We start from the raw sequence: 17329 nt of genomic DNA on the forward strand, positions 1-17329 counted from the left end.
ACCACGGAGTGTCCTGGAGGGACATTCGGGAGCCCTGACGCTACATCTCCCTCCTCAAACCCAAAGGGCAGAGGCATATCCCTCCTATGAGACGCAGAACAAGTCGGGCCCTGTCGCCTTTTTCTAACTGGGAGCACTGCTGAGGGGGCGTCTGGGACTTCTTCATCTTCACCATCGCCCCTCCCCCATGGGGGTACTGCAGGGGGCGGGGGCGGGGCTTCGGCGGGGCGGGGCTGCAGGGCTCCCGCGGGCTGGCGGGGCGGCCTCGGCGTGCGGGGCGGGTCATCGGCGGGGCGGGGCACTGGCGGGGCGGGGCTTCGGCGTGCGGGGCGGGGCTTCGGCGGGGCTGGGCTGCAGGGCTCCCGGGACCGCCCGCCCGCCCCTCAGTCTGCGCCCAGAGAGCCGCGGGCAGCATGGAGCCGGTGCCGCTGCAGGATTTCGTGCGCGCCTTGGACCCCGCCTCCCTCCCGCGCGTGCTGCGGGTCTGCTCGGGGGTCTACTTCGAGGGTGAGCGGGGGCTGGAACCCCTCCGAGCACTCCCTTGGTGTGGGGCGGGGGCAGAGACCCCGAGAAGACATTAGCAATCCGGGGAAACTGCCCCCGGGTGCAAATCCCGACGCTGCCACTGGCCAAGCTGTGTGATTTGGGTCCGCACTCAACCTCTCTGGACCTCGGCTTTTGCTTTCGTGGAATGGGGACCGCTGACCTGCCCCGCAGGGTAGTGATGAAAAGTCAGTGGGTTGAGGCGCGGGAGGTGAATGCAGCCGGGCCACTCCTAGGTGGCCGGCGGTGCGCATGGGACGGAGCTCCGACCGCTCCGGGACGCAGCATTAGGCCGCTGGTGGTCGTGGCTGCGTCTTGATTCTGAAGTGCAGGGTCAGTCTTCCCGTCGGTGTCCTCCCACTCCTCCCCCTGGCCCCCCTCTACACTGCCTTCCTTCAGTCCCTGCGTCCACCTTGGCCCTCTGTTTGACCATGGGCAGTACTTGATTTGATCAGCTCTTCAGTTCCCAGCTTAAATGGCGCTTCCTCCCGGAAGGCTTCCCGGCTCTCTGCTCCTTGCACGCCCCCGTACACCTGCCGCCTGCCCGCAGCGGCCTGGTTCACAGGGATGGGCACACAGCAGGCGCACAGTCACTAGTCATTGCCTGAAGGAGCAAGAGGTGAGGGACTAACAGAGAGTGGAGGGCAGGGGAGGACAGCACAGTGGATGGGTGGCCAGTGCTGCTCTGGGGGGAAGGAGGACCCGTGGGCCACCGAGTAGGGGAGATGGAGGTGGAGGAGAGAGATGCTGTGTGGGGGGGTGCGGGTTCCTTCCTTAGAGGGCGAACTGAGGCTTGAGGGCCCTGCCCCATCCTGTTCCCTGGCTGCAGGAAAACGCTCTGTCGCAGCAGCTTCCAGCAGAGTGTTTGGGGTCCCAAGTGGGGTCCTAGACCAAGGAGGTCCCGCGTGAAGGGTCCCGCAGTGGGTCTCTCCAGGTCTGCTTGGGAATCTGGCAGATCTGGGTTCAAATTCTGACTCTACCTCCAGGGGCTTTCTGCAGGCAGGCACCTGGGATCTGTTTGCTCTTCCCCCAGCCCAGGACCAAGCGTCTCTGTCCTCCCAGCACCCTTTGCCTGCTGGTATTACAACACCTGTTTCCTCATCCTGCCTGACGCGAGGTGGTGGAAATGGTGGAAGTCAGAGTGATGGTGACTAGAGAAGGCCCTGACAGGGTGTGGGTGTGTGGATGGGGTGAGTGCGGAGGACAGATGGCCATGCCAATAGGGGCAGGCGTCTAGCAGGGCACTCGGAAGGGGCTGGCTGCATGGTTAGGAGCACTGGCTCTGGAGGCAAACACCCTGGGTTCAACCTAGGTTTTTTTTTTTTTTTTTGAGACAGAGTCTGGCTCTGTTGCCCAGGCTGGAGTGCAGTGGCACCATACAGCTCACTGCAGCCTCGACCTCCTGGGCTCAAGTGATCCTCCCACCTCAGCTTCCTGAGAGGCTGGGACCACAGGCACGCACCAGGACAACGTCCAGCTAATTTTTATATTTTTTGTAAAGATGGGGTTTTGTCATGTTGCCCAGGCCGGTCTCAAATCCCTGGATTCAAGTGATCTGCCTGCCTCGGCCTCCCAAAGTGTTGGGATTACAGGCATGAGCCACCACACCAGGCCCTGTTTTTTTTTTTTTTTTTTTTGAGACGGAGTCTCGCTCTGTCGCCCAGGCTGGAGTGCAGTGGCGCGATCTCGGCTCACTGCAAGCTCTGCCTCCCGGGTTCACGCCATTCTCCTGCCTCAGCCTCTCCAAGTAGCTGGGACTACAGGCGCCCGCCACCACGCCCGGCTAATTTTTTGTATTTTTAGTAGAGACAGGGTTTCACCGTGGTCTCGATCTCCTGACCTCGTGATCCACCCGCCTCGGCCTCCCAAAGTGCTGGGATTACAAGCGTGAGCCACCGCGCCCGGCCCTGTTTTTTGTTTAATAGGACATAGGTTGTGTGTGATAGCTCATGCCTATAATCTCAACACTTTGGGACGCTGAGGTGGGAAGATTGCTTGAGCCTACGAGTTCGAGATCAGCCCTGGCAACATGGTGAGACATCATGTCTACAAAAAATTTTAAAATTAAAAATTGCAGGGTGTGGTGGCTCATGCCTGTAATCCCAGCACTTTGGGAGGCTGAGGCAGGAGGATCACTTGAGCTCAGGGGTTCAAGACCAACCTGGGTAACATACTGAGACCGTGTCTCTACACAAAATAAAAAAATTAGCTGGGTGTGATGGTGCATGCCTGTAGTCTCAACTACTCAGGAGGCTGAGGTGGGAGGACTGCTTGAGCCTGGGAGGTTGAGGTTGCAGTGAGCTATGATTGCACCACTGCACTTCAGTCTAGGCGACAGTGAGACTCTGTCTCAAAAAAAAAGGACAAGGTCTGTGTTGCCCAGGCTTGTCTTGAATTCCCGTCCTCAAGCAGTCCTCCCACTTTAGCCTCCCAAAGTGTTGGGATTACAAGCGTGAGCCACCGCACCCAGCCATAACTTCCAGTTCTGCCTCCTATTACCTGATCATCATGTACAACCTACTCAGCCCCTGAGAGGCTGTTTCTTTTTCTTCTTTTTTTTTTTTGAGATGGAGTCTCCCTCTGTCACCCAGGCTGGAGTGCAGTAGCCTGATTTCAGCTCACTGCAACCTCCACCTCCTGGGTTCAGGCAATTCTCCTGCCTCAGCCTCCCGAGTAGCTGGGATTACAGACTCCAAACCTCCATGCTGGGCTAATTTTTGTATTTTTAGTAGAGACGGGGTTTCACCATGTTGGCCAGGCTGATCTCGAACTCCTGATCTCAGGTGATCCTCCTGCCTTGGCCTCCCAAAGTGCTGGGATTACAGGCATGAGCCGCCATTCCTGGCCAGCTGTTTCATTATTTAGGAAATTGAAACTGCCTGTCTCCACAAGAGCAGTCATGGGTCTTAAATGCAGTGACGCCTCGGTAGCCCTTGGCACAGTGCCAGGTATGTGTAGCACCACAGCTGCTGTTCTCACCAGTCTGGAAGGCCCACGCTCTGACATTGTAAACAGACTGTGGTTTATGACTGGTGGGCATTTTCCTGGGGGTACGTGGGGAGGTTTTCATCCGTTTCTCAGGGCTGATGTTGGGGCTGCCCTGTGGGTGGGGCTGGGTTCAGGTGGCCTCAAGGTCCTACCATGTAGTCTGTTGTCCTCCATCAGCTGGATGGAGAGACTGTGCACTCATGTGTGCATGAGAGATCTTTATTGAGCACCTTCTGTGTTCTTGACACCACTTACACACTTTATTTCATTTTATTTATTTATTTATTTATTTTTTGAGATGGAGTCTTGCTCTGTTGCCCAGGCTGGAGTGCAGTGGCGTGATCCCGGCTGACGGCAAGCTCCGCCTCCCGAGTTCATGCCATTCTCCTGCCTCAGCCTCCCAAGTAGCTGGGACTACAGGCGCCCGCCACCAAGCCCGGCTAATTTTTTTTGTATTTTTAGTAGAGACGGGGTTTCACCGTGTTAGCCAGGATGGTCTCGATCTCCTGACCTCGTGATCCGCCCACCTCAGCCTCCCAAAGTGCTGGGATTGCAGGCATGAGCCACCGTGGCCGACCCTCACTTACACACTTTAAACCAGGAAAGCAGAACTTTGCCCACAGGGCCTCATTCTGTCAGTGCCCCTCTATTTTCCAGGGTGCTAGGAGGGCTGGGTACCGGCCCTGGCTCTGGGCGATCTCCAGGGAGCCGCTGACCCCTCTTGGAGCCTGATTTTGTAGCTGTACCTGATTCCCTTAGTGTACAGCTACAAAATCAGGCTCAGAGAGGGTGATTCACTGGATTATTTACTGATTTGTGGACTTAACACATACTCAGAGGCCAAGCCCTGTGCTGGCTGCAGTGACGTTGAGATGGATCAGCCCTGCCTGTGAACTCAGTGGAGGAGGCACGGGGATGTGAAAAAGGCCAGAGAAGTGTGCCACAGCGGGGTGCACTGATGCCAGGAGGGGCAAGGACAGCTGAGGACGACTGAACCTGTGGGCATGAGGCAGGAACGACAGAGCAGGGCATGCCAGGCAGCAGGCACCATGTGCAAAGCCATGGCAGAGCAGAGCTTGTTGGGCACCAGGGCACAGGCTGCCCAGCACTTGGCCCTTGTCCAGTGGGGAAATGGAGTCCTTGTCTCCACAGGCTCCGTCTATGAGATCTCTGGAAATGAGTGCTGCCTCTCCACGGGGGACCTGATCAAGGTCACCCAGGTCCGCCTCCAGAAGGTGGTCTGTGAGAACCCGAAGACCAGCCAGACCATGGAGCTCGCCCCCAACTTCCAGGGTAAGGTGGGCACCTCTGCCTCCCCATGTGTCCTGGCACTCTCCTGGCACACCCACAGGCTGCTCGTGGGCTTGCCACACCCAGCAGTCACTCCCTCCGCTTGGGGTTTGCTCCCGAGGCCCTCACATTCACCACAACCCAGCCTCGAGGGTGGAGATGTCCTCAGAGGGTCTGCAATGCCCTGGACTCAGAGAGATTGTGCCCTCGCCCTCTCGGTCTCTGGTCACACCTGCCCCTGTTCCAAGCCCTGTCCAGGTGCGTGTCTCTGTGTTCACTCACACATTCAGTCCCCAAACATCTGCAGACACCCATGTGTGCGAGGCTCTGTGTGGGGGGCTGTGGGTGTGGGGCTGAGGATGAACCAGGTGCCACCCTCTCCAGCGGCGAGCTTCCGGGATGACAGTGAGAGGAGGGCAACAGTAAAAGGAGGCGTAAGCTTTAGAGAGGGCTCTGAGCAAGAGTAACCTGCCTCAGGGTCCGTGAGGGCTTCCTGGAGGAGGTGCATCTGAACATCCCAGCCACAGGGAGTAGCGTGTGCACATTTGGTGCTCAGGAAACCCCAAGGAGCTCAATTATTATTTTTTTTTTATTTTTACTTTTTTGAGATGGAGTCTCACTCTGTCACCCAAGCTGGAGTGCAGTGGCACGATCTGGGCTCACTGCAAGCTCCGCCTCCCGGGTTCACGCCATTCTCCTGCCTCGGCCTCCCCAGTAGCTGGGACTACAGGCGCCCGCCACCACGCCTGGCTAATTTTTTTTGTATTTTTAGTAGAGACGAAGTTTCACCGTGTTAGCCAGGATGGTCTCGATCTCCTGTCCTCGTGATCTGCCTGCCTGTGCCTCCCAAAGTGCTGGGATTACAGGCGTGAGGCACCGCATCCGGCCACAGCTCAATTATTTTAAGAGGCATGTAGTGTGTTGGGCCATGGCCTGGACCCTGAAGCCAGTGGCCTGGAATTGAATCCCAGTGGCCTTGGGCAAGCTAGGCAAGTTCCTCTCTAGGCCTCTCTGGGACCTCCCTGGGCCTCAGTTTCCTCTTCTGTAATGAGGGCGATTAGGCTTGATATGAGGATGAAATGAGCTGATATGTATACAGCACTTAGAAGGGGGCCTGGGACAGGCTGGGTGCAGTGGCTGGTGGCTCATGCCTGTGATCCCAGCTCTTTGGGAGGCTGAGGCGGGCAGATCACTGGAGGTCAGGAGTTCAAGACCAGCCCGGCCAACATAGTGAAACCCCATCTCTGCTAAAGATACAAAAATTAGCTAGGCATGGTGGGGGGCACCTGTAATCCCAGCTATTTGGGAGGCTGAGGCACGAGAATCACTTGAACCTGGGAGGTGGAGATTGCAGCCTGGGCAATAGAGACTCTGTCTCTCAAAAAAATAAAAATAAAAAGTTGGGTGGGGCACCTGGTACTAAGCAGGCACACTCTGAGGACTGGCTGTTATGTGACTGCCTGCCAGATGCGGGAGAGTGTGGCTTCCAGGTTGGGGCAAGTTGTGTGGGCAGCCACAGGAGCCACACCACCTGGGGGCTATGTGCTGTGCTGATACTGTTTGTTCTTTATTTCCAAGGCACTGAGGAGCCCATGAGGGTTTTTTGTTTCTTGTTTTTAGTAGACAGGATCTTGCTATGTTCTCCAGCCTGGTCTCAAACTCTTGGGTTCATGTGATCCTCCTGCCTCGGCCTCCCAAAGTGTTGGGATTACATGCGTGAGCCACCACGTCCGGCCCCAATGACGCTTTTTAATATGGAAGTGATGTATTTTATATTTCGAATTTTTTCTTTTTCTTTTGAAATAATTTGAAACTTACAGAACTAGAATTTGCTAAAACTCCTGTACATCCTTTATCCAGATTCATTCATTTTTTTTTTTTTTTTTTTGAGACAGAGTCTTGCTCTGTCACCTAGGCTGGAGTGCAGTGGTGCAATCACGGCTCACTGAAACCTCTGCCTCCCTGGCTCAAATGATCCTCCCACCTCAGCTTCCTGAGTAGCTGGGATTTCAGGTGTGGGCCACCACACTCAGCCAATTTTTTATTTTTATTTTTTTTTGAGACAGTCTTGCTCTGTTGCCCAGGCTGGAGTGCAGTGGCATGATCTCAGCTCACTGCAACCTCCGTCTCCTGGGCTCAAGCAATCCTCCTGCCTCAGCCTCCCAAGTAGCTGGGACTACAGGCCTGTGCCACCATGCCCAGCTAATTTTGTTGTTGTTGTTGTTTGTTTGTGTGTGTGTTTTTTTGTTTTGTTTTATTTTTTGAGACAGAGTCTCACTCTGTCACCCAGGCTGGAGTGCAGTGGAGCGATCTCGGCCCATTGCAACCTCCACCTTCTGGGTTCAAGCAATTCTCCTGCCTCAGCCTCCCAAGTAGCTGGGATTACAGGCATGCACCACCGCACCCGGCTAATTTTTTTGTATTTTTAGAGACAGGGTTTCACCATATTAGCCAGGATGGTCTTGATCTCCTGACCTGGTGATCCACCTGCCTCGGCCTCCCAGAGTGCTGGGATTACAGGCGTGAGCCACCATGCCTGGCATTTTTTTTTGTATTTTTGGTGGAGACAGAGTTTCACCATATTGCCTAGGGTGGTCTCCAACTCCTGAGCTCACGTGATCCGCCTGCCTCAGCCTCCCAAGTGCTGGGATTACTGGTGTGAGCCAATGTGCCTGGCCAATTTTTAAATCTTTTGTAGAGATGAGGTTTCATTATATTGCCCAAGCTGGTCTGGAGCTCCTGGGTTCAAGCAATTCTCCTGCCTCAGCCTCCCAAAGTGTTGGGATTATAGGCGTGAGCCAGTGTGCCTGGCCAAAAACGGCCTCAGGTTTCCTTTTTTTTTCCCCCATCAAGTGTTAAACATTTGTTACATGTTTCTCTCTCTCTCCACACATACACACACACGTGAATGTATTACTTATGTGTATATATGGATATGTTTTTTCTGAACCATTTGAGAGTAAATTGCAGACGTGTTCCCTTTTACATCTATATATTACCCCTAAATATTATAGTATCTCCCCAAAACAAGGACGTTCATTCACATGGTTCAATGATCAAATTCAGGAAACTTAATTTTGGTACAGTACTACTGCCTAATCCACAGTCTATATTTGAATTCCAGCAAATATCCTCATAATATGCTTTATAGCAGTTTTTCCCCTCAATCCAGAGTCCAGTCCTAGATCACACATCATATTCAGTTGTCCTGTTTCTTCATTCTCCTTCAGACTGGAACAGTTCCTCTGCCTTTGTCTTGACGTTGACATTTTGAAGCATCTAGACCAGTACTTATGTAGAATATCCCTCAGTCCCGGCTTGTGCGGTGTTTCCTTAATTAGCGTCAGGTTGTGGGTTTGGGGCAGGAAAAGCCTTCTTCCCAAAAGCGGTATCAGTCTGGAAGCGAGGTATTTAGGTCAGCTGGTGGCGGAATGGGTGGGGGCTGGAGGGAGGGGGTGCGGGGGCAGGTGGGCAGTCAGTATTGGCAGCCAGGATGCAGGGGTGAAGTGGGTGGTCTGAGGTGGCTCTGGCCAGCAGCTCCTGGGATGTTAGTTTGGGAGACAGGGATGGTAGGTTTCGGATGGGTGGGATCGGAGCTGTGCAGAGGCATCTGGAGGAGAGGCTAAGATGGCAGTTAGAGGCAGGTAGGGTCAGGAGCTTGGAGAGTGTGGAAGTCTAGTGTGTCTGTCAGGGAATGTGTCCCTCTTCCATTCTCTGTGTCTCTGGTGACAAGTCTCTCTCGGTTCCTACTTCCTGTCTCTCCCTGTCCCTTCATGCACTGCCACTTTCTGCCCTGTGTCCCTCAGCCCTGCAGCCCAGATGTCCAGATGCAAATCCCTCGTTGACACCTGTCCCTGGGGGATTCTGGCTGGGTCATCTGCAGGGCCAGAGTGGGGTCTGGACCTGGCAAAGGCCTGCCCCACCCTGACACCCCACAGTGACCTGCCTGCTCTCTGCTGTCCCCCACAGGCTACTTCACCCCCCTCAACACCCCACAGAGCTACGAAACCCTGGAGGAGCTGGTCTCTGCCACAACTCAGAGCTCCAAGCAGCTGCCCACTTGCTTCATGTCAACCCACAGGATTGTCACAGAGGGCAGGGTGGTGGCTGAGGACCAGCTCCTCATGCTTGAGGCTGTGGTGATGCACCTCGGGATCCGCTGTGCCCGCTGTGTCCTGAGCACGGAGGGTCAGCAGGTCATCCTGCACCTGCCCCTATCCCAGAAGGGGCCCTTCTGGAAATGGCAGCCTAGTGCCCCTCGAACTCTGCTCCAGGTCCTACAGGATCCAGCCCTGAAAGACCTCGTCCTCACCTGCCCAACCCTGCCCTGGCATTCCCTGATCCTGCGGCCCCAGTATGAGATCCAAGCCATCATGCACAGTGAGTTGCCTGGGCAGGTGGATGAGGGCTGCTGGGAGAGAGAAAGAGGGGTGCCCCTGGGAGCTGCTCTGATGGGAGACACCCCCACCCCACCCCTGAGGATCAGCTGGAACTTCAGGTTGCTCCCTCTGTATTACACTGAAGTTATTCTTTTTTTTTTTTTGAGACGGAGTCTCGCTCTGTCACCCAGGCTGGAGTGCAGTGGCGCAATCTCGGCTCACTGCAAGCTCCGCCTCCCGGGTTCACGCCATTCTCCTGCCTCAGCCTCTCCAAGCAGCTGGGACTACAGGCGCCCGCCACCACGCCCGGCTAATTTTTTGTATTTTTAGCAGACACGGGGTTTCACCGTGGTCTTGATCTCCTGACCTCGTGATCCGCCCGCCTCGGCCTCCCAAAGTGCTGGGATTACAAGCGTGAGACACTGCGCCTGGCCCAAAAATTTTTTAAAAAAATTAACTAGACATAGTGCTTGTAGTAGCAGCTACTCCAGAGGCTGAGGCAGGAGGATCGCTTGAGCCCAGGAGTTCAAGGTTGTAGTGAGCTATGATCACACCCTTGCACTCCAGCCTGGGCAACAGGGCGAGACCTCACCTCTCTTTTTTTTTTTGAAGCAGAGTCTTGCTCTGTCACCCAGGCTGGAGTACAGTGGTTGATATCAGCTCACTGCAACCTCCATCTCCCGGGTTCAAGCGATTCTCTTGCCTCAGCCTCCCTAGTAGTTGGGATTATAGGCGCCCGCCACCATGCCCAGATAATTTTTTTGTATATTTAGTAGAGACAGGGTTTCGCCATATTGGCCAGGCTGGTCTGGAACTCCTGACCTCAGGTGATCTGCCCACCTCGGCCTCCCAAAGTGCTGGGATTACCGGCGTGAGCTACCGAGCACAGCCTAAAAATAATAATTTTAAAATTTATTTTTTTTTCTTAAAACTTGGAGGAAAAAAAAATAAAAATAATTTTTTTAAGAAGGTTGGGGCCAGGCACAGTGGCTCACGCCTGTAATCCCAGCACTTTGGGAGGCCGAGGCAGGCGGACCACAAGGTCAGGAGATCGAGACCATCCTGGCTAATATGGTGAAACCCCGTCTCTACTAAAAATACAAAAACATTAGCCGGGCATGGTGGCGGGCACCTGTAGTCCCAGCTACTCGGGAGGCTGAGGCAGGAGAATGGCGTGAACCCGGGGGGTAGAGCTTGCAGTGAGCCGAGATCGCACCACTGCACTCCAGCCTGAGCGACAAGAGCAAGACTCCGTCTCAAAAAAAAAAAAAAAAAAAAGGTTGAAGGGAAAGCATGTGTGGGAACGTGGCGTAGTGTAAATTGGAAGATTCTGATTGGAAAAAAAAGATGGCAGCAGGGGCCGGGCGTGGTGGCTCACGCCTGTAATCTCAGCACTTTGGGAGGCCAAGGTGGGAGGATCACCTGAGGACAGGAGTTCAAGACCGGCCTGGCCAACATGGTGAAACCCCATCTCTACTAAAACTACAAAAATTAGCTGGGCATGGTGGTGGGCGCCTGTAATCCCAGCTACTCGGGAGGCTAAGGTGGGAGGATTGCTTGAATCTGGGAGGCGGAGGTTGCAGTGAGCCGAGATCGTGCCATTGCACTCCAGCCTGTGCGACAAGGGCACTCCAGCTCGAGTGAAACTCCATCTCAAAAAAAAAAAAAAAAAAGACAAGATGGCAGCGGAAGGGAGGCCAGCCGGCCCAGCCAATGCTCTATGCCTGGGGTGGGGGCCGCTCCGGGGGTGGCATGCAGTGCCACTGAGCCACCCCTCTCCACAGTGCGCAGGACCATCGTCAAGATCCCTTCTACCCTGGAGGTCGACGTGGAGGACGTCACCGCCTCCTCCCGGCACGTCCACTTCATCAAACCGCTGCTGCTGAGTGAGGTCCTGGCCCGGGAAGGCCCTTTCCCCCTGTCCATGGAGATCCTGGAGGTTCCTGAGGGCCGCCCCCTCTTCCTCAGCCCGTGGGTGGGCTCCTTGCAGAAAGGCCAGAGGCTTCGCATCTATGGCCTAGCCTCACCACCCTGGCGGGTCCTGGCCTCAAGCAAGGGTCGCAAGGTGCCCAGGCACTTCCTGGTGTCAGGGGCCTACCAAGGCAAGCTGCGGCGGCGGCCAAGGGAGTTCCCCACGGCCTATGACCTCCTAGGTGCTTTCCAGCCAGGCCGGCCACTCCGGGTGGTGGCCACTAAGGACTGTGAGGGCGAGAGGGAGGAGAATCCGGAGTTCACGTCCCTGGCTGTGGGTGACCGGCTGGAGGTGCTGGGGCCTGGCCAGGCCCATGGAGCCCAGGGCAGTGACGTGGATGTCTTGGTTTGTCAGCGGCTGAGTGACCAGGCTGGGGAGGATGAGGAGGAAGAGTATGAAGAGGAGGCAGAGAGCTCAGAGCGGGTCCTGCTGCCCCTCCACTTCCCTGGCAGTTTCGTGGAGGAGATGAGTGACAGCCGGCGCTACAGCCTGGCCGATCTGACTGCCCAGTTTTCACTGCCTTGTGAGGTCAAGGTGGTGGCCAAGGACACCAGCCACCCCACTGACCCTCTGACCTCCTTCCTGGGCCTGCAGCTGGAGGAGAAGATCACAGAGCCATTCCTGGTGGTGAGCCTGGACTCTGAGCCTGGGATGTGCTTTGAGATCCCTCCCCGGTGGCTGGATCTGACTGTCGTGGACGCCAAGGGGCAGCCAGACTGGCCAGAGGGGTCTCTCCCCAGAGCCACAGTGGAGGAGCTGACAGACACCTTCTATTATCGTCTTCGGAAGTCACCAGCCTGTGAGATCCAAGCCCCCCCACCCAGGCCCCCTAAAAGTCAGGGCCTCAGCGGGCAGAGGAGACACAGCAGCGAGGGAGGCGTCAAGGTACCAGTATAATCCCAGAGGGCAGGGAGAGGTCAGCTATTGGGATCACTGCTTCTTTGTCACGTCTGTCTGTCATGTTTCTCTTGCAACTGTGTAAACTTGTAGTTTATAAACTTGCACACTTTGCACCCATTATTCTCATTCCACCTCACAATTAATCCTGAGGTTGGCATGATTATCAGTATCTTATGATTGAGAAAACGAGGACTTGGAGACGCTGAGACTCACCCAGGGTCCCTGTTAGTAAGTGGGAGGACGGAACTTGGCCACGGACAGTCCAACTCCAAGTTCATGGTGCGTTCCTCTCTCCACTACTGCTGCCTTCACTCCCTAGCTTGAGCCTCATCATTTTTCTCTTGAACTGCTTCAGCAGGCTCTTACAGCTATCAGAAAGGCCTCCTAACTCCTTTGTTAGTCATTGATGGGCCTCAGCTCCATCTTCTGGAACCTTCTGTGGCTGCCCATCATCGTGGGATGATGCAAACCCCTTAACATGGCATCCAGGGTCCTTTATAAGCTGACTTGTTGCACCTCCCCGACCCATCTTCCTCCACTCACTCTGCTGTCCACGCTCCAGCGAGAGAAGTGCCCGCAGCTCCCTCATGGCGCCGGGACTCCTGCTTCAGAGTCCCACACCCGGGCCTTCTGCCAGCAGTGTTCTTCCTCCTTCAGGCTCACAGGCAAGGTGGGACTCAGATTTCTCAGTCAGCAGCGGTGGTCCTGCCTCCTCTTCTGTACTCCCACTGCACGCTCAGGACACGTTGTTTTTAGTGAGTCCTACCTGAGTCTCTGGCTGAAAAGAGTTCTGTGGGGGCAAGGACCTTACCTGCTCCAAGGCCAGAGAGGACCTGCTAAACGGAGCCAAACAGAATCACAGATGAGCGGGAAAGAGCCAGGCATGGGGTCAGAAAGACTAAGTTTACGTTCCGGTTCACTTACTCTGCCTGGGCTGGGTACTCCTCCGAGCGTCCTTTTTCTCACCAGTAGACCTGTGATATCCTCTGCAGCTGCTTTCTGTGACCTGCTTACTCTGTGGCAGGCCCCTGATATGCTTTGTGCCAACCAATTCTCACAGTGCTTCTTAGTTACACACCGGTGTCCTGCTTCACAGTTGAGAAGGTGAGAGGCACAGAGAGGTCAAATAGTTGACCTGAGATCACACAGCCAAGTGGCAGGGCCAGGGCTTGCAATTGGGTCTGAACACACAGCCTGAGCTTCTAACTACTGTGGTCTGCTGAGAACGGGAGGGGATGAGACAGATCGAAAGTCCTTTACTATCCCCAGCTCTTGTTTCGGGATCTTGGGTGACTCGTATTTAATCATGTGTGGTAGGCAGCAGGTGGCAGTGGACATGACAAGATGACTCCTGAGTGGTCTCAGCCCCAGCAGGGGCTTTTATCTGTGGGGTGAGCATGGCAAGTCATTTCCTGACAATGGCTGGACTGAAACATCCGAAACACAGGCCTTGTGCCAGTGCCGAAAAGGGTACTTTCCAGAACCGACAGACCTTAGCCCGTGTCTTGGCTCCCGATGGAGGGACTCTGGGCCCAGTCACTGCTGTCGCCCTGGAACCACAACTTTTCCCCTCTGTGCGTTGGAATCTTGGTGCTGATCAGCGAGCTGTGCCACACACTCTGTAAAGCGTGGTGGGGCGCCAAGACCTCTGCCCTTACAGGTCACAGGCGTGGCTCTGGGTCCCCGTGTGACCTTTGACAAGGCACACTTTCTCTCCTCCATAAACTGGGAATTGAAACCACTCAGAGGGTGACTTGAGGATTAAAGCGCAGACGTCATGTAGCATCTGGCACATGGGGGAGCGCAGTGGAAGTCCTCTTCCTTCTGGGCCGCCTCAGCTCAGGCGTCGTCCCGAGGCTTTGTCGCTGCTTTCTTACGGTATCCCCACTTTGCTTTTTTCCCCTTCAGCAAGAGAATTAAAGGACATTGACCAAATTCCTAAGTGGAGAGTCCCGGGAACACCCTGTCTCCAGCCCCCAATCCTATCCTCATTTTCTACCCTGATCCCTTTCTCCCTTGCCAGAGAATATTTCACATGCATGTAGCGAAAACACCAGGGGTCTTGAGAGGCCATAGCCTGAAAAGGAAGTAGAGAGAGAAGCGGAGGAAGTGACACTTAACGTGAATGACCGTTTTTCATGGACTCTGCTTCCCCATTTCTTGAGACCCTGATGATTTCTGCTTTTTCTCCCAAAGTCTTCTCAAGTCTTAGGATTGCAGCAACACGCTCTGCTGCCCAAACCCAAGGCAAAGACCTTGCCAGAGTTCACCAAGGATGACTCCAGTATGTACAGCAAGATTCCTGCCCACAGGCCCGCTAAGCCCCAAAGGCAGGATCTAGGTGAGTCCCTGTGGGCGCTGCTCACCCTTGTCCCTGTGTCTCCCCTCCCCACCTTGCTGCTTCCTTTGCCTCTGATGACCCTGTCCAGGGACAGACCCTTCTATGGTCCCAGTTTGATGGACAGGCCTCTGGGGTGGGCTCAGGTAGAAAGGTCCCTACTGTCTTTCCCATGGGCTCTAGGGCTTTGGCAAGGAAAATGAGTTCAGTCCCCAACACACTACCCTCCCTGCAGCACACAGGAAAATGAAAGGGTTGCAAAGTGTTGAGACAGAACAAATTGTGGTTTCTAGGCTAGCAAAGACCGTAGAGCATCCAGGCCAGCTCTTTCCCTGGGCAGATGAGGAAACTGCCCTACAGAAGGGAAGGAACTTGCTTAATGCCAAAGATCCTCACTGACTCGGACTCTTTCGCAGATGATGATGAACATGATTATGAAGAAATACTTGAGCAATTTCAGAAAACCATCTAAGTGCTGGAGGAACCACGCTTCCTAACGGCTGCTTCTCAGTGAATCCGACGCCAGCTCTAAAAGACCTCGGGCAAGGTCTCACAGAAATGGAGCTGCAGACGGGGAGTGGCTTTGTGGAAACTGATTTGATGGACACTGCACCAGCTTCCTTCAGGTTCTAGATTCTTGCTACTTGGGGCGGGCTGGTTTGGACCTAACATCTCGCACGTGACTCCCTCAGCCTCAGAGCCTTGGGATGCCGAGCAGCTGGCAGGGTTCCTCTCAATCCTGCAACCCCAGCTGTCCCACCGGTGGGTGCAGAGGGGAATCCGAGGCCATCAACCTTGGTGATAGCAGCGCAGTGCCAATGCCTCTTAGTAAAAGGGATTCCATCCTGATCACACTGCATGGGAGATTTTGTTAACGTCTGCCACCCCCACTCTCATCCCCAAGCTCTAAGCCCCCGGGAGGCCTGGACTGTCTTCCTCATCTCTGTAGCACCTAGCCTGACAGATCTGCATGTGGTAAACAGGGGTTGTATGGATTAATGTGGGAACTTGGCTTCAAGAGCACAACCTTAGGACCTTGGGCCCCAAAAGCTGGTGGTGAAATGAGAGGAGCCAATTTAAGAAGACCCTTATGGAGACCTGAGGCTACAGAAAACTGGCAGGTTTCATCAGGTGGTTAAAGTCGTCAAAATTGTAAGTGACTATCCAAGATTACTTCATCTTAAAACCATAGAATAAAAATGACACCAGAGCTCCTATATGAATGAGAACGGTATCATTTATTAAGTTCTGACTGCGTGCCAGGCACTCACAAACCATATCCAAATCCTCAACTTTCCAGAATGCCTGATTTGAAAGATTAGGGAACAGGCTGCATGGTCAAGCACCTTAGGATGCTGACAAGTTGCAGTTAAGGGTGAGGACTTGGAAAGTATGAGACTGGGTTAGGATCCCAGCCTGCTACCTACCAGCCAGGGCTATGAGCAAGTTATTTTAACCTAAGTTTCAGTTTTTTGACATGTCAAATGAAACTATAGTTACTACCTCAGAAGACTGACTGTTTTAAGGATCAAATGAGATAATCTTTGTAAACCATTTAGTGCAGTGCCTGGCACATAGTAAACATTCAACAAACGTGTCATTATTGAGCAAGATCGTGTAGCCGTTCTGCCTCCAAAGCCGATACTCTTTCCACCCCTCCACGTTTCCTAGTCACGGAATACATCCCAGTGTTAAAAATATACCATATCCCTAGACTGTGGAGATAGAGTATACTGACTGGCTGGCGGGCCTCCCTGTTTTTAGTGGAGATAATACAAGCCTTTGTCTGTGCAGAGACTAACCCAGTTTTCAGAGGCAGTCAAGGCCTGTTCAGTGAGACAAGACCACAGGCCACATTTCCTCTAAGTGGTGGGACTTTGGTTTATAGACTGATGCAGTCACGGACAGCAAAGACAGGAAATGGACAAAGAGATGATCTAAGACTCCAGCTGAGATGGGAGCGTAAAGAGGGTGAGATGCCCACTTCCTGGTTTCTAGGCATCGCCCCTGGGTGTGTCCTTCCTTTGCGTAACATCTCCCTGGGCTACCTGGACTTGCTGCACTTTCTAGCCTCCAGGCCTCCGTACTCCAGCATGGAGTTCTCCAGGTGACTACTGAGTGGCTCCTACAGGCTGCTGGGCCAGCCACCAGGATCTGACATCCCACCCTCATCTGCCCATCCGCTCCCATGCCCTTCTCTAGAGAAGTCAACCTGCGCTGCAAAGCAGGACCCTGAGGAAGAGAGCACTGTAGGGAGAAGCAACGGGCAAGACAGACAGAAAGTAAGTTCCTCCTTGGCACAGAATCCCCAGGGGCTACGGTGATGCACAAAATGCCAATAGTTTTCACTTCCACATTTGCATTTACTCTTGGCACAAAATTGAGAAAGATGAGTAATAAAGCCACAAAAGCAGGGGTAAAAGAGGGCTTCCAGTTCCTATAAAATGGGCTGAGTAGGCCAGGTGCAGTGGCTCACGCCTATAATCGCAGCACTTTGGGAGGCCAAGGCGGGCGGATCGTGAGGTCAGGAGATCAAGACCATCCTGGCCAACATGGTGAAACCCTGTCTCTACTAGAAATACAAAAATTAGCTGGGCATGATGGCATGCGCCTGTAGTCCCAGCTACTCGGGAGACTGAGGCAGGAGAATCACTTGAACACGGGAGGCGGAGCTTGCAGTGAGCTGAGATTGTACCACTGCACTCCAGCCTGGGCGACAGAGCAAGACTCCGTCTAAAAAAACAAATAAAAAGAAAAATAAAAAAGAAAACCACTTCCACCTAGAAGTACTGCTACCGCTTTGCCCATCTGAGGGCACCTAGCTTCATAACTAGAAATAAGTTTACCAACCATGAAAGTATCCCGTCATATATTCCAAATTCAAACACACGATTTTACTTGTTCTTAGTCATTGTTCCT

General features: G+C 54.0%; 1 protein-coding gene across 1 annotated transcript; it reads left to right on the forward strand.

The window, feature by feature from the left end:
* The first annotated feature begins 385 nt into the window (after positions 1 to 385).
* Positions 386 to 16014, forward strand: THEMIS2 (thymocyte selection associated family member 2). The gene is made up of 6 exons (XM_032759483.2): positions 386 to 507; positions 4684 to 4824; positions 8791 to 9201; positions 10985 to 12057; positions 14269 to 14413; positions 14827 to 16014. Exons 1-6 carry the CDS (start codon positions 414 to 416, stop codon positions 14880 to 14882), a joined length of 1920 nt encoding a protein of 639 aa, XP_032615374.1. The 5' UTR covers positions 386 to 413; the 3' UTR covers positions 14883 to 16014.
* Positions 16015 to 17329: the final 1315 nt, after the last annotated feature.

The sequence above is a fragment of the Hylobates moloch genome, unplaced genomic scaffold, assembly GCF_009828535.3.
Source record: "Hylobates moloch isolate HMO894 unplaced genomic scaffold, HMol_V3 SCAFFOLD_9, whole genome shotgun sequence".
NCBI classification, from domain to species: Eukaryota; Metazoa; Chordata; class Mammalia; order Primates; family Hylobatidae; genus Hylobates; species Hylobates moloch.